Here is a 15,921-nt window from a genome sequence, read left to right on the forward strand (position 1 = left end):
GACTCTATACTGATTGTTGACCAACTTTTACATATTACCTGAAAGTGATTAGTCTCCCCAGTGTGACCAGACTCTAGACTGATTGTTGACCAACTTTTACATATTACCTGAAAGTGATTAGTCTCCCCAGTGTGACCAGACTCTAGACTGATTGTTGACCACTTTTTACATATTACCTGAAAGTGATTAGTCTCTCCAGTGTGACCAGACTCTATACTGATTGTTGACCAACTTTTACATATTACCTGAAAGTGATTAGTCTCCCCAGTGTGACCAGACTCTATACTGATTGTTGACCAACTTTTACATATTACCTGAAAGTGATTAGTCTCCCCAGTGTGACCAGACTCTATACTGATTGTTGACCAACTTTTACATATTACCTGAAAGTGATTAGTCTCCCAGTGTGACCAGACTCTATACTGATTGTTGACCAACTTTTACATATTACCTGAAAGTGATTAGTCTCCCCAGTGTGACCAGACTCTATACTGATTGTTGACCACTTTTACATATTACCTAAAACTGATTAGTCTCCCCAGTTGACCAGACTCTATACTGATTGTTGACCAACTTTTGCATAATACGTACCTGAAAGTGATTAGTCTACCCAGTGTGACCAGACTCTATACTGATTGTTGACCAACTTTTACATATTACCTGAAAGTGATTAGTCTCCCCAGTGTGACCAGACTCTATACTGATTTTTGACAAACTTTTACATATTACCTGAAAGTGATTAGTCTCCCCAGTGTGACCAGACTCTATACTGATTGTTGACCAACTATTACATAATACGTACCTGAAAGTGATTAGTCTCCCCAGTGTGACCGAGACTCTATACTGATTGTTGACCAACTTTTACATAATTACCTGAAAGTGATTAGTCTCCCCAGTGTGACCAGACTCTAGACTGATTGTTGACCAACTTTTACATATTACCTGAAAGTGATTAGTCTCCCTAGTGTGACCAGACTCTATACTGATTGTTGACCAACTTTTACATATTACCTGAAAGTGATTAGTCTCCCCAGTGTGACCAGACTCTATACTGATTGTTGACCATCTTTTACATATATTACCTGAAAGTGATTAGTCTCCCCAGTGTGACCAGACTCTAGACTGATTGTTGACCAACTTTTACATATTACCTGAAAGTGATTAGTCTCCCCAGTGTGACCAGACTCTATACTGATTTTTGACAAACTTTTACATATTACCTGAAAGTGATTAGTCTCCCCAGTGTGACCAGACTCTATACTGATTGTTTGACCAACTTTTACATAATACGTACCTGAAAGTGATTAGTCTACCCAGTGTGACCAGGCTCTCTATACTGATTGTTGACCAACTTTTACATATTACCTGAAAGTGATTAGTCTCCCTAGTGTGACCAGACACTATACTGATTGTTGACCAACTTTTACATATTACCTGAAAGTGATTAGTCTCCCCAGTGTGACCAGACTCTATACTGATTGTGTGACCAACTTTTACATATTACCTGAAAGTGATTAGTCTCCCCAGTGTGACCAGACTCTAGACTGATTGTTGACCATCTTTTACATATTACCTGAAAGTGATTAGTCTCCCCAGTGTAACCAGACTCTATTACTGATTGTTGACCAACTTTTACATATTACCTGAAAGTGATTAGTCTCCCGAGTGTGACCAGACTCTAGACTGATTGTTGACCAACTTTTACATATTACCTGAAAGTGATTAGTCTCCCCAGTGTGACCAGACTCTATACTGATTGTTGACCAACTTTTGAAAGTGATTAGTCTCCCCAGTGTGACCAGACTCTAGACTGATTGTTGACAAAACTTTTACATATTACCTGAAAGTGATTAGTCTCCCCAGTGTAACCAGACTCCTATACTGATTGTTGACCAACTTTTACATATTACCTGAAAGTGATTAGTCTCCCGAGTGTGACCAGACTCTAGACTGATTGTTGACCAACTTTTACATATTACCTGAAAGTGATTAGTCTCCCCAGTGTGACAGACTCTATACTGATTGTTGACCAACTTTTACATATTACCTGAAAGTGATTAGTCTCCCCAGTGTGACCAGACTCTATACTGATTGTTGACCAACTTTTACATATTACCTGAAAGTGATTAGTCTCCCTAGTGTGACCAGACGCTATACTGATTGTTGACCAACTTTATCTTGATATTCCTAAAGCTAATCATGGAGATTTAAAAAATTCAACAGGTAAAGTGTTAAATACCAGCATTGCTTTCATTTATAAAACGCCAATTATGGAATGTTCGACACCATTTCAAATAAAGATGACGCAAATTTTTATTTTGTAACAGTGTTTTTATCAACATATCTGATATTTTCTTACACAATAATTCACCCCACTATGCTAACAGCAGTTTCAATTTCTGAAAATTAAGATGGTAGAGATTATTTGACGTGTGTGATATATAAAGAAAACGAAACACACAAGAAAATGCCGAGACTTTTCAGTAAAGTGAACGAAAGCTGACCTCCCACCTGTCTTTTGTAATGTAATGTAATGTAATGTAATGTAGTATTCAGGCCAGAACATCATCAAGGATGCTAAGCTGAGCTTCTTAGGCCGATTTGGTAGACATGACTCTAGACTAGTCACTTCAGAGAAAAGTTATGTGATACAAGGGAATCCGGGAACCAGTCCCTAGCTCTTATTGAAAAGACCCCTTCGATCTTTTACATGCCCCGTGTATAGCACTGATACATGCGAGGTATTACCTGGGCTTCTTACCAGTACACATCTGGTTAGGCGAGAAACACTGAAACTGTCTCTGAAAAATCCCAAGGGTGTTACCGGGGACCTCTGGGAGTGACAGCCAGTGGTCTAACCAACTGAGCTATCGCGCCACCTCTTTGAGAAACCAAAAGAGCAGGGTAAATACTTTACGGCAGCAGCAAAGCAAAACGTAAAAGTCTCACTATGTACATAATTGGCATGGATAATAATGAACTAAAGATCATCATATTTTACTATATTGACAAAATGCGTAGTGTGACTCTCCGGAATCATGTCAAATATTTCCTCGAACCCACATGGTACGTCGTCCCAGTAACCTTGCTGCTGTGGTACAAATACCACACAGTCTTCATAATTGTGCCCTGCTGGACTATTGTTGTCGTGTCCGGGTATCCAATTTGTATACTGGACGGCTGTTCCTATCATAGAAAATACATGTACATATATATCGAATTCTGATTATTACGTGATTCACATTACATTCCGAAATTACGAGAAATGGTTGTACATGACTGTATTATGTGTGCCTCTGAAAAAAGGGGCAAACAGTTGTATTAGTTTATTGTTATAACCATTTGGACAGTCATTGTTGAATTATTGACAATTATTGACAAGCTAGCTATATAGGTCTCACCAATATGTGTTTTTCGAGAGTAAAACGTATTATGTCACACCATCATGTATGTCACACCTAGTCGGGGAGCAAAAACGCACATCAATGCTATTTTGAAATACTTAATATGTTCTAACTATGACTGAGACTGTGTGATAAGGAAACAGTGGGATTCTATATAACTCTTGTTTTTTTACACATTTTTTTCTCTACCTTCGGGTTTTAAGGATAATAGAAAAAAACTAACATGGGCAACATTAAATAGAGGATATTGAATGAGTGTAAGTTCAATACTGAATTTATTGCACGAGTTGAATAAAATGATATTATGCGAGCCTCTGGCGAGCATAATATTATTTTATTCAACGAGTGCAATAAATTCAGTAATGAACTTACACGATTTTAATATTCTATTTATCACATACCCAAAATAAAGACCGTTTAAAGTGAAATAAGAGTCATTTTTCATTGACGTGCCTATAGTATAACGCTAACATTTAGTGCGTCTTTACACTATGTTTGTATTACGCTAATGACGTCACGTCAAAATATATGCACGGCCGTGCAATACCATATTTACGGAGTCGCAAAATCGGCACGGGTGTGTGATAAAAAGGGTTTACATACCGGCTGTCCATTGAAAGTGTCCTTCTGTCAAAGTATCGTGAAGTCCTATCCATACAGCATGGTTAGAATTATGACGCCGCATGAAACTCTCTATAAACGCTTGTTGGTCGGCATTACTTATGTGTGCTAAATGACCACCCTTTGCCTGACATATATTTTCACCGTGCTCCCAGGAAACCTTAGAGTTGAGAATGAGTTCATAGCACCCACGTTCGTACTGTCCAAGTACGGTCCCGTGAAACGCAGAATTACTTTTGATACTTCTTGGACAAAGATGTATATTACCTAATAAACAAATCTATACATGGGTAATTTACTAATGTACGTTTATCAACTACACTGTTGTATAACTACTACATTTTACAGTTATGATGTTTTTAAATTCAAAAACGATGATTTGCTTATGAGTGGCTAAATGAATGAAACATATGAACAAATACATGTATATAAGTCATATGAAGAAATATTATTCCGCAAGAAAAAGTTTTCAACATAAGAAGACCATCATTCTTGGTTCTTGTTAAAAACTACGTCAGATGCGGATCGTAGATATAAATAGACTCATTGCCACCCTAATTTCCCTTCCTGTACAGCCCTCTCTTTACCCCATCCTCTCTGTACACCACCCTATCTCTTTGCACCACCCTCTCAATGTACCGCCTTTACCCTACATCGCCCCATCCGTGCACCACCCCCGACTGCCCCCACCCTGCACAACCTTCTTCTTGCACAACTACACAATCCTGTCTGCACAGACCTTACCTACACCTCCCTCTCCACGCACCAAGCGCTCCCTGGACAATCTCCCCTTACACCGTCTTTCGTGCACAAGGCCCTTACTGCACACTCTCTCCCTTCATCGCCTCTTCAGTTTCCAACTTGCTGACCTTCCGGTTGTCTTAGGTACTTTGAAGCTAACAGTGGCGGCACACCGTGAACGTCGGTCTTTCTTGTTGACTTTTTTATACGGTATATATTTAATATTTATCATAAATTTCATTCTCTTAGCAATCAAATATAATGAATATATTAAATGGTGTTTTATAATTAGTGTTTTACATTTACATACCATCTGTGAAGTTAGAGCTTATGTTTACAATTGACATCTGTGTAGAAATTTCACCGCCTGTTACTACAGTTCCTGAAATGGAAAAATGTTATTTTTGTGGCAAAAAGTGTTGCAATATGATATAACCAATCTTTATACATGTATTATATGTATTATAAGATGCTTTTACAATTTTCACTGCATGACTACAGACAATGAGGTACATTACAAAATTCACAACTGCCAACATGGTAGAGCGACACATGCATACAAGGTATTAGTATTTTCAAAAATGCTAGGAATCGCCAAACAGCTGGGTATTAAAAATCCTTTTTAGTGACAGACATATGTCGTGATATATAGGGATATAAATATGATTGTATATATTACCAAAATTGACAGATTTAGGGATAAATATATAAGTGTATATATATTACCAAATTTGCATATGTAAGGGTACGCCTCGAACATACATTCACGATCGTCCCACCTTCCATCATGTAAATGCATATCCATAACAACACAGTCTTCAAAGCTGTCCGAGAAGTGGGTATGGTTTGCCCAATTAACAAAATAGAATCGTTCCCCTATAACGTAAAAATGTTGTCATGTAAAAGTGCCTGGTATATTTTTCATTCAATTTCATAAAAGCTATATGTAACTTAATTTCTAAACACATTAATTAGCAATGACAATAAGCATATTGCATAAAGGAATGGTGAATAATACTAAATATTGTTCTCGTTGCTCTAAGAATTTAAATTTTTTTTGCATTGATAGATATATCAATGTATAGCAATGCATTATATCTTCAATTATCAATTCATTATATCTTCAATTATCAATTAAAGGTTAAGCTATTCTACTTAGGTTCATTATGGCACTTACTAGCCTAATTAATTTGGCGTGAACGGTTTGACCCATTTTACAGACTTTTTTTATTACTGTCAAACTTGGAAAAAGACAGCGCCCGTCCAAAATTATCTCGGTGTCTCTTTGACAAGTCTAATTAGTTGGACTAGGCACTTACCTGACGACCATTTAAAATGTGCTTCATTTTGTATATCACTAAGTCCAATCCATATAGAGTGTCTATTATACGTTTGAAGAAAATTGTAAAGAAACTCTTGTTCCAAACGTGTTGATATGTCTACTAAATGACCACCTGCTGAGTTACAGTTTTGCTCCGCCGTGGACCAATGTTGATACATTTTGATTAAAGCATAACAGTTGTTATCAAATTGCGCAAGGACACCATGGTTGGATTGTGTAAATGTACGAACGGTATCCGAACACATGCTCGTATTACCTGGAATGTACAAATTAGCTAATCGCAATCTTGAATTACCTGAAATGTACCTACCGGTATCCGCACACAAGTTTGAAGCAATTAAAAGGTACCAACCGGTATCCGAACACAAGTTTGAAGCAATTAAAAGGTACCAACCGGTATCCGAACACAAGATTGAAGTAATTAAAATGTACCTCCCGGGGTCCAAACACGAGTTTAAAGCAATTAAAATGTATTAAGATCTTAGAAAAATAAACTATTACGGTCGCATGTACTTATACAAAGATTTTGAGAAAAAGAAAATGTGCGCAATATATGCTGAGATTTATAAAGGAAGATATCTTTGCAGTATTCTTCTACATGTTCTATACTAATTTATAGCTGTTAATCGATCAAAATGGTTATTTTGCTTTAAAAATGCCCCCTTTAAAGTCACGAAGGGACATAACTCAAATGCAAGTTCAGAGTTTAACAAAAACTAAAATAAAACATTTCCATTCTATCATCTTCATTCATGCTGAGTGGGGCGTTCTTACCGAGGTGAAGTTATGGGATTATTTCTTTGACCTTTGATCTCTAAAACCCCATAAACAACTTATTTGCACCCTATAAGCAACCCCCACCAACACACAAGATAGACACGGATTTTCGCTTGAGTTCGTGTGTATGCACGGACTGACATCCACACGGACTGACGGACGCCAATATTTGGGGTATATGTGTTTTTTCTTTGATCTTTATGTGGCATTTTCCCACATAAACCAGGATATTTACCACATAAACCAGTTCCTTCTTTTTTAAAGTAAGATTATGGCCGAAATGAAGCTCATAGACCATTGAATGTTTGCCGGACGGCCGGACGAACGGAGAGCCGGACAACACCATATCCATATCCAATTCCGATTTCATGGTGTTAAGAGCCTAAGAGGTTTAGATGCTTTATATATCCTCTTTGGAAGGTGTTATAAACTTCATGAAACAATAACGACTAATATAAATATCTATACCTAAGCTAAATGAATTATGTGATTTTGTTGTGGTAGTTTCAACATAACCAATTGTAGAAGTTTGTCGCGAAGTTTCCGTTGTTGGGTTATTGCTTTCTGTCGTAGTTTGCTTTTGAGAAATAAGTGACGGTAAAGTTTGTGTACTTGTAGATACTGGTTGCGTTGACAACGGTACTGCTGCTGATGATGGTGACGAAGTTGACACTACGGTAGTAGTTGTAGTTAGTGTTGTTGTGGTTGATATAACAGAATGTGCTACTGTCGTCACTGAAACGTTCAATCAGAGCATAAATGTTTACAAATACAAGAACAGGATTAAACATGATGAATTAAAATATGGACGAGTACCATCAATTAGTTATTGTCATTGAAATCTTGTTTAATTCCTGTGTATAGATCAACATTTAGCATATCAACAGACAACTCTCTGTTAATTAACATAGCTTTGTAGAGCAGTTCATTAACAATTTCGAACACGGCGCAAATCAACGTCACGTGATTTATTGACGTCACATTTAATTATGGTATCTTATCATTTGTGATATATTAATGTTACAATATCACGACTATTCAACGCGGAACCGGATTTAGAACATTAAGTGCTTTTAGATCAAATGAATGTGCGTCTTCAAACTCACAGAGTTTAAATAAATCATACGCCTTTAGTTACTTGTGCACACCAACAGTACATGTCCTACATATACTTTAGTTATGTGTATTAAGGAGGCGTTAAAAGGTGTGTGTTTAGTGCGCGTGAAAATGTGTGCGTTAAGTAGGCGTGAACATGCGTTAAGTACTGTATGAGTCTGTATCATTTGCTTTCTGGTAAAATGTAGAAATATATGTGCATTTTAAATGGTGACAAAACAAGTCTTCTAGAAAAGATAACTGGAAATGATAAATTACTTTTTAAATAAGAACTGTCGGAGGACAGTAAGGTTCGACTATTCGAAAAAGTTGTCACAAGGGTGTTTTATTGAGTATAATAATGCTTACCTATGAATACATAAAATTGGCCAAAAAGGTACAAAGGCTTGTTATTAAGATGTTTTATCAAGTAAATCACTGCTTTATTATTATGAATGCACAAAATTGTCCCAAAAAAGGCACCAACCCTTCAGTAGTTATGGAGATAACAGCTTACAAGCCAAACTTTACCACGAATTTCTAAGTTGAATAAGGGGGAAAAATCAGCGTAAATGCAAGATAGAATTATGGATCTTGGTCAGTGACCTACAATTATGACCCTAAATACATATGTGACTTTTTTAATAAATATCTTTAATAGTTATTGAGATATGTAAATCTTGCATGTAAACATTAACCAAGAGACTAAGTAAAAGCACGGATGTATATTACAGGGATCGGACACTCCCAGTTAACGCTATATAAATGCTTAAATATCTTGTCGTGCACCCGATAAAGGTACATCGATCGATAATTTATCGGCGCTAAGCGAAAATGCCCGTTCGCAACGGATACCTACTTTACAAAATACCATATAGCTTTTCCATTTATTATCCGATTTTTGAAATTTAAAGTTTATTTTCAAGAAAAATGCTTGTTTAATTCAAATATCTAATTTATTTTTTAAAGATACAGACTATCTGTCTGCAACGACGATTAAGAAATTAACTTGACACGAAATCCGCGGTAAATTTACATTTTTTATATAAAAAGCAGATATTTGAAATTTATTATTACGGTAACATAATAAATTCAATTTCAAAATAAAAAAGAAGCCGATGGAAGTTATTCACAGTTGATCAAAGATGCAATATTTAAGATTTATTTGGTTATGTAGTCAAATTAATTGACGCACAATTGTTTTACGGGTAATGTATTGCGGGCTTTACAATTCGCTCAACACGTAAAATAAATTTAGTCATTTTTTTAAATACAAGATATTGCTGATATTGTCAATACATGTACTGCCATTTTCATAAAATATTTAAATTTTCTTCATCATTTATATAATTATTATTTTTTTTGTAAATCTGTAAAATGTCGGTGCAGTGAAGTAGACAATCATCGTAACAGTAAAGTACTCTCGTGTGGCTGTCTCGATTCCGGCCTTTTTAATGTCACTCGTATATTTTAATTATTTCACTCGTATATTTTAACTATTCTTTTTATTTGAATGCCTGTAGAAAGATATTTCTGATATTTTTAATGTAACGCTAAAAAAACAATAAAAATCTTTACAGTTTGAGTCAGTATTATGCGAAATAAAAGTAACTGTTGATTTTTTTTACACATCGCTTAAATTCTTTGAAGTTTAATTACTTTTGAAGGGGGTTAATTACCAGGTAACAAGTGATAATTGAAAAACTTTGTTTTCAAACTTTCATTATCAGGTCACATGTGATAATTTCAACACTCAATCTTTCAAAACAAATAGAAATTGAATGTATATGTTGAATGTAATAAAAATCCGTGGTAAAAGGGGGAGATAAATCAGCCTAAATACATGACTCAGACACTTGCATGTTAAACTAAACCAAGAAAAGGAGATTTTTTTAGTACAAAAGGGAGCATAATTCAGTCAAAATACAAGGCAGAGTAATGATCTTGAGATGTGACCTTCAATTATGACCCTAAGTAAATGTGTAAAGTTTCAAGTAAATATCTTTGAAGACCTTTAACCAAAATTTCTAAGTTTCAAAGGGGCAAATAATACTGCAAATATTGCAGGCAGACTTTTGCAACTTTGCAAACTGATGTACATTGTTACTATAAAAAATATTGTAAATTTCAATTGAATATCTCGAGCAATAATTGAGATATTTGACTTTACAAAAAACTTTAACCACATTTCTAGGTTAAAAAGGGGCATAATTCTGTAAATATTACAGGCAGAGTTATCCAACTTGTCAATCTGATGTACATTGTTACGCTTAATAAGTATTGTTAGTTTCAATTGAATACTAGTATCTCAAGCAATAATTGAGATATTTGACTTTACAAGAAACTTTAACCAAAATTTCTAAGTTTAAAAAGGGGCATAATTCTGTAAATATTACAGGCAGAGTTATCCAACTTGTCAATCTGATGTACATTGTTACTATAAATAAGTATTGTAAGTTTCAATTAAATATCTCAAGCAATAATTGAGATATTTGACTTTACAAAAAACTTTAACCAAAATTTCTAAGTTCAGAAGGGGCATAATTCTGTAAATATTATAGGCAGAGATATCCAACCCGTCAGTCTGATGTATATTGATACTATAAATAAGTATTGTAAGTTTCAATTGAATATCTCAAGCAATAATTGAGATTTTTGACTCCTCAAAATACTTCAACCAACGCAGACGCGGACGCCAACGCCGGGGCGACTACAATAGCTCTCATACTCTTCGAATAGTCGAGCTAAAAAGGAATGTAAAGTTAAAATGGTAGACAACATAATTATGATTCAGTGATAACTTGAGAGGCAAGAATCAGTACAGAAGTATACCAGTGTCTTCCCCAGGTGGGTCACCAGGACATAGCTGCTCTTCTGTCTTTTCATCTATACGAATGTACCCAACCTATTGAAAAATCAATCAATGAGAAAAATGATGATTTTTATATACATAATAATTAAGAGGGCGATAAGTTGAGAGCTGACTTGTTCTTAAAGTGACTGCCTCTCAATCCAGGGATCGTGAGTTTAAGCCCTGCTCGGGTAAAGACCATGCTTCCTCCTTTCACCAGACTGTATTTTTCTCAAAGAATTAATTAGCGGATCGGAGATTGGTATGAATAAGCTACACAATATGTGCACATTCAAGCTTATATGCATTATTTTAAATCTTAAAAAGAATCACTTGTTATCCATTTCTAAAAAATAACAAATAAACATGCATAATAAGAACGTTTCTGTAATGAGTTTAATGCAAAGCCCGTCTAATGTAATAATCTTTTAAACAGGTGATATCATAAAATAGAAAAAAGGACCATTAAAAGACAATAAAAAACGACAAAGCCTGAAAGTCTGATTCAGAAATTTCATTTAAAGCAATTTATCGACCACGCTGATTCCAAACATGTACATGGTGTTTAATTAAAAAGCAGACAAAGCGCCGTTTGACGTGCTTCGCTAAGACGACAGCGCAACAACGCGCCGTTTGGCGCTTTGTTCTGTTGTCGCTAGCGACAAGACGAAAAGGCGATGGCGATATAGTGTTGTGTTGACACGTTGTACCAAATCAGCCACCATAGGAAGCTACATCAATAAATCCCTCCATCAGCTGCCACGGTCCTTATTATAGTATATTTAGACTACAGACATATCCTCAGTGAGACAAACAATTTAATATGTTACGTGCATGGTATAGCTTTAAATAGCTAGATCTATATATACATTGTACACATATATTCTATAATCAAGCATAATTTTATACGAGCATGCTCATATTTGATCAGTCTAGCACATAGTTCATAGTTTGTCAATAGATTTATTCTGCATAAGTACGTCTGATTTTGTTTAACAAATCGCAACATTTCGGACCAGACCGGTATATCAGCCAGGGAGCGACAAGATCATTCGGAACTGCCTCGGCTATTATCTATAATAACCTTGGAAACAATACGGACAGATGTAAACAGAAACAGAGATAATGAAAATACGAATGTATATATTTGACATCAAATGTCTGTTCCGGTACCCTTATGCTTGAAAATATGACTGACAACAATTTGTAATTCAAATATGCCCATTGATGTTCAATTTTAAACAAATCCGACTAAATGTCAACAGGTTGGTTTTTTGTACTTTCGGTTTCTACAACCATAATTATAAATATATAAATAATGTATTGATTGCTTTTGTACCTATGAATTCACTTATTTTAGGTGGACTTTTGCTACATATAGTAGAAATAAACTTTGTCAACAACTCCCAACATTAAATTACTATTTGTTTACATGTTTAGTTTCTTAGCGTAGGTTAGACCGAAATACCGCATCTGTTCTGTGTATTCATACTATTGTGTTCGAGGTCCTTATCCGAAGACTGACGGAAAGGGCCGAGTAGTTGCGATTGCCCTCAAGATATTTCACCCGCTAAAATCAATAAAACACTACCCGTCGCCCCTTATGTTTTCTAGACTAAATATTTCAACATTATATTTTGATCTACCTTCGCATTTAAGCAGGGACGAGTCGTAAGCTTAGCGTATATTTGACGCTTTTAGCACTTTTAGTGCTTTGATTCAAACGGATATGGATTCAAGGAATTGGCAATTAAAACTGAAGAAAACCCTGTATCAGCAGATAAATAACTAAAGGAAACATTGTAAACAACACGTACCTTATGTTCAAATGCGACTTTATACCATCCTGGTTGATCTGGGGTCATATCTAGTTTCTGTTTACAATCAAACTCGTACATGTATCCAATAGGGCTGTCCTGTTCGCTGGTCTTTTAAATGAGGAAATATGAGGGAGAAAAAACAACATTTTTGATTTAGTTAGAAAAAATGATTGTCTTTAAACTGATGCAATTTATAAATTAAGACAAATAAATATATATTAAGTAATAAAAAGTAGACAAAGCTCAATTATTGCAGGACGTCTAAAACAAGACGCATTGCCCGGTACATAGAAAAGGAAAATCTTAAAATCTACCCACTACATATGCAAGTGCTTGCATGGTGTAGATTTTAGAGACATTTAAAAGCAACAATTAATACAATAGTTAGCGCAAGAAATGGTAAAGAATAATCAGTTTTACAATATGTCTTAAGATTACCACTTTGAAAAATAAGTAAGTAGTTTAAAATGATATCAACAGAGTAACCATGTTTAGCATCTCTATGTTAAAGGGACTCCACTGCGGTTTTATTCACGTGTAGGGACCGAATTCGAAAATATCTTTTCAAGATTTTTGTATAACTACATGTTTGTCTAGACCAACAACACATGAACAAATTTTCAGATTGTTCGCTCACTCCGATTCCCAGAAATATTCAATTTTTGTGCAAATTGGCCCAAAAAATGGAAACCGTTGCAACGCTTTCACTTATATCGGCCAAAATCGCATAAAAATCGAAAATCAATTCAATACTGTGTATATTTCTATATAATCTATTGCTTGGTTTCAAATTAAAGTGGACTAGTTGAATTTAGAAAGTATTCAAAAGTTATTATTTTAGTCTATTGGACCTAAGTGGAGTTCCTGTGACATAGCTAGGTCCAAATAAAAGGGTCTTCTTTCTGTACATGCATTTGTATCTAGATGTGTGTAAACATATGTCTTCGGTGTCCCGTTAGGGCCATCGCGACACACACACGAACACACACGCACGCACACACACCAACGCACGCACACATTACACACACACACGCGCGAATGCACGCACACACATAACTCGAAACAAAGAGAACACGAAATCATATCGAGATTTCACCATCGTGGCTTCGTTATTTCGTTTTTTTCGCCATCGTACTTTCGACTTTAACTCACAATACCTCCGACTTATCACCATCGTGGTTTCGTTTTTTCGCCTTTTTTTACCATCTTAATTTCGTGTTTTCATTGTTTTGGTTTATGTGTGTGTTGCGATGGCCCTAGAGGGACACTGTACATATAACTACAATGTATATAACTAAGAATATACTTCACATCACCTCTCTTCACCTCACCTCATTTCACTTCTCATCACTTCACTTCACGTCACATATTTTACTTTACTTTTTCTTCATGACATATTTCGTTTCAACTAAGTTTACTTCACTTTTTATATTTCGATTTGTTTACCTCAAGTTATGCTTCTACAAGCCATATATATTGTACAGAATAATCAATTATTCACAAGATAATTAAAACGTCATACATTCAAATAGTAATCTATAATTGAAAAAAAAACCCAAATAAATGTAAATAAAATTAAAATAAACGAAAAAGCACTCACTGTTGAGAATACGCTTTTTTCAACAGCGTAATTACAGATACACGCAAAATCTCCAAATGCACGAAAACTAAACATAACTAACAAACTTGTTGTTGCTGCTAACCTCATTTCTAAAAAAGACGTTGAAAATAAAAGGTTACAAAGGTTGTCGATGAAATAGCGGATTTTATAAATCACTTTTTTATGCCATATACAGTATATTATATTGTATATGTAAAAATTACTTACCGAGCATTTTATTTTGTCTAAAGCAGTATGGAATTATGACCTTGTTTCTATGCCTTTTATTACACCTAGTCAATGTTTAGATAAGATGTCGCCAGAGGTCAATATTTTACATCAACTGTTGACATATTTATGTTGAAATGCCAGGCATATTTCATTTACGAAAGTAAATCAGTGAATCTTATCATTGTAGTTCTAAATTAGGCAGCAGATTAGGATGTTCGTGAAACCAGACAGTCAGAGCAGCCGTACATTAAATGAAACCATATTGGACACGGATGTCCACGTAAAATAACATGGCGTTGCGTGAGACACACCCTCTGGCTCTGTGACGACACCCGTCAGATATTTTGATAACATGCAAGTCGAAAAGGGTTAAAGCCATTAGGAAAGTGGACAAACTTTCTTCGATTTAAAGTTCAACATTAGGTTATAACCTTAAGTAGCAAACATAGATTTTGCGCATGACACACCGTCTGACCCAGATAAAGACAAATGCCCAATAATGTGACAAGCCTAAGGCAAACAGGATTTCACTTTCGACCTCCAAAAACAACTTGAACATTGCATGCAACTTGACAGTTTTTCGTATCCTTAATAGTAACCTGTTCAGTTTTTGCTTAAACTTTGTTTTCGTAGGTTAAGGTTTGTCAATACTGTGGCAGAAAATGTCCCAAAACATCCTTAAAACACCAGACAATTTTACATGCTAACTATTGCTTGGTTCTTTCTTTGGAAATTAGCCAGAAACGATGGAAACCCCGGTCCTTCGATGATCTATATGTGTTCAATAGCCAACTTCACATGTCAAAAACATAAAAGACTAGACCTATTGATTCTATCATGACAATATTTATAATTTCATGTAGTGCGATCACTTAATTTTCATTGGTTTAAACGTATTTTTAACAAGTGAACAAAGTACATTTTGGGATTCGGCAGAAAGCTATAAAGCTTATGAGTGTCCTCTCCCATTGAAATAAAACTATTGAAAATTCTACTAGATCTATTTTTTTCTTATATGAAATCAATGTTTATCAATTACCTTTACTCTTCTATTTTTGGATTTTCTGACCGCAGATCAGTAAATACAATGCTGACATTCAATCTCTGACACAGAATTTTCACGACAAACCTAACAACAAGTAGTTCTCAAAACAGCTTAAAACTAGCGATGTAAAAGAAAGAAATATTTTTATTTTTATTTTATTTTCTTACAAGTATCCAACAAATTGCAAGGCATTCAAAGTTTTAAAGTAGCGTTGGCTTATAGGAATGTCAATAAATGCAGAATCACAAATTACGCGGATGAACATCACTTTTATACGGTGTTACTAAGTCGTGGCCACGAGATAGCTAAGTGGTGGCCACGAGATACTATGTCGTGGGCACGAGTTACTAAGTCGTGGCCACGAGATAGCTAAGTCGTGGCCAAGAGTTAATAA

The 15,921-nt window shown here is 35.3% G+C and overlaps 1 protein-coding gene across 2 annotated transcripts; it reads right to left on the minus strand.

Annotated features, from left to right (window-relative positions):
• Positions 1-2,136: 2,136 nt before the first annotated feature.
• On the minus strand, positions 2,137-14,627 carry LOC132735791 (macrophage mannose receptor 1-like). 2 transcript variants are annotated; one of them, XM_060722785.1, is made up of 11 exons: positions 14,480-14,627; positions 14,252-14,361; positions 12,649-12,759; positions 10,813-10,885; positions 7,354-7,620; positions 6,086-6,364; positions 5,493-5,642; positions 5,077-5,148; positions 4,008-4,292; positions 3,002-3,186; positions 2,137-2,187 (listed from the first exon to the last, which is right to left on the minus strand). In XM_060722785.1, the coding sequence occupies exons 1-11, from the start codon at positions 14,484-14,486 to the stop codon at positions 2,152-2,154; spliced, it is 1,575 nt and encodes a 524-aa protein (XP_060578768.1). In that variant the 5' UTR covers positions 14,487-14,627; the 3' UTR covers positions 2,137-2,151. The 2 variants fall into 2 exon arrangements, with proteins under 2 accessions (XP_060578768.1, XP_060578769.1); XM_060722786.1 differs by lacking the exon at positions 2,137-2,187 and adding an exon at positions 2,310-2,399.
• Positions 14,628-15,921: the final 1,294 nt, after the last annotated feature.

Source organism: Ruditapes philippinarum, unplaced genomic scaffold (assembly GCF_026571515.1).
Source record: "Ruditapes philippinarum isolate M1 unplaced genomic scaffold, ASM2657151v2 ctg10857_1_1_1_1, whole genome shotgun sequence".
Taxonomy (NCBI): domain Eukaryota; kingdom Metazoa; phylum Mollusca; class Bivalvia; order Venerida; family Veneridae; genus Ruditapes; species Ruditapes philippinarum.

Bases quoted from the DNA above. Each gene is read 5' to 3' on its own strand.
- LOC132735791 (XM_060722785.1), bottom strand. The intron at 5,643-6,085 runs GTAAGTGCCTAG...TTTACGTTATAG, and splicing joins ACATTTTAAATGGTCGTCAG to GGGAACGATTCTATTTTGTT. The intron at 5,149-5,492 runs GTAATATATATA...TTTCCATTTCAG, and splicing joins CCCTTACATATGCAAATTTG to GAACTGTAGTAACAGGCGGT.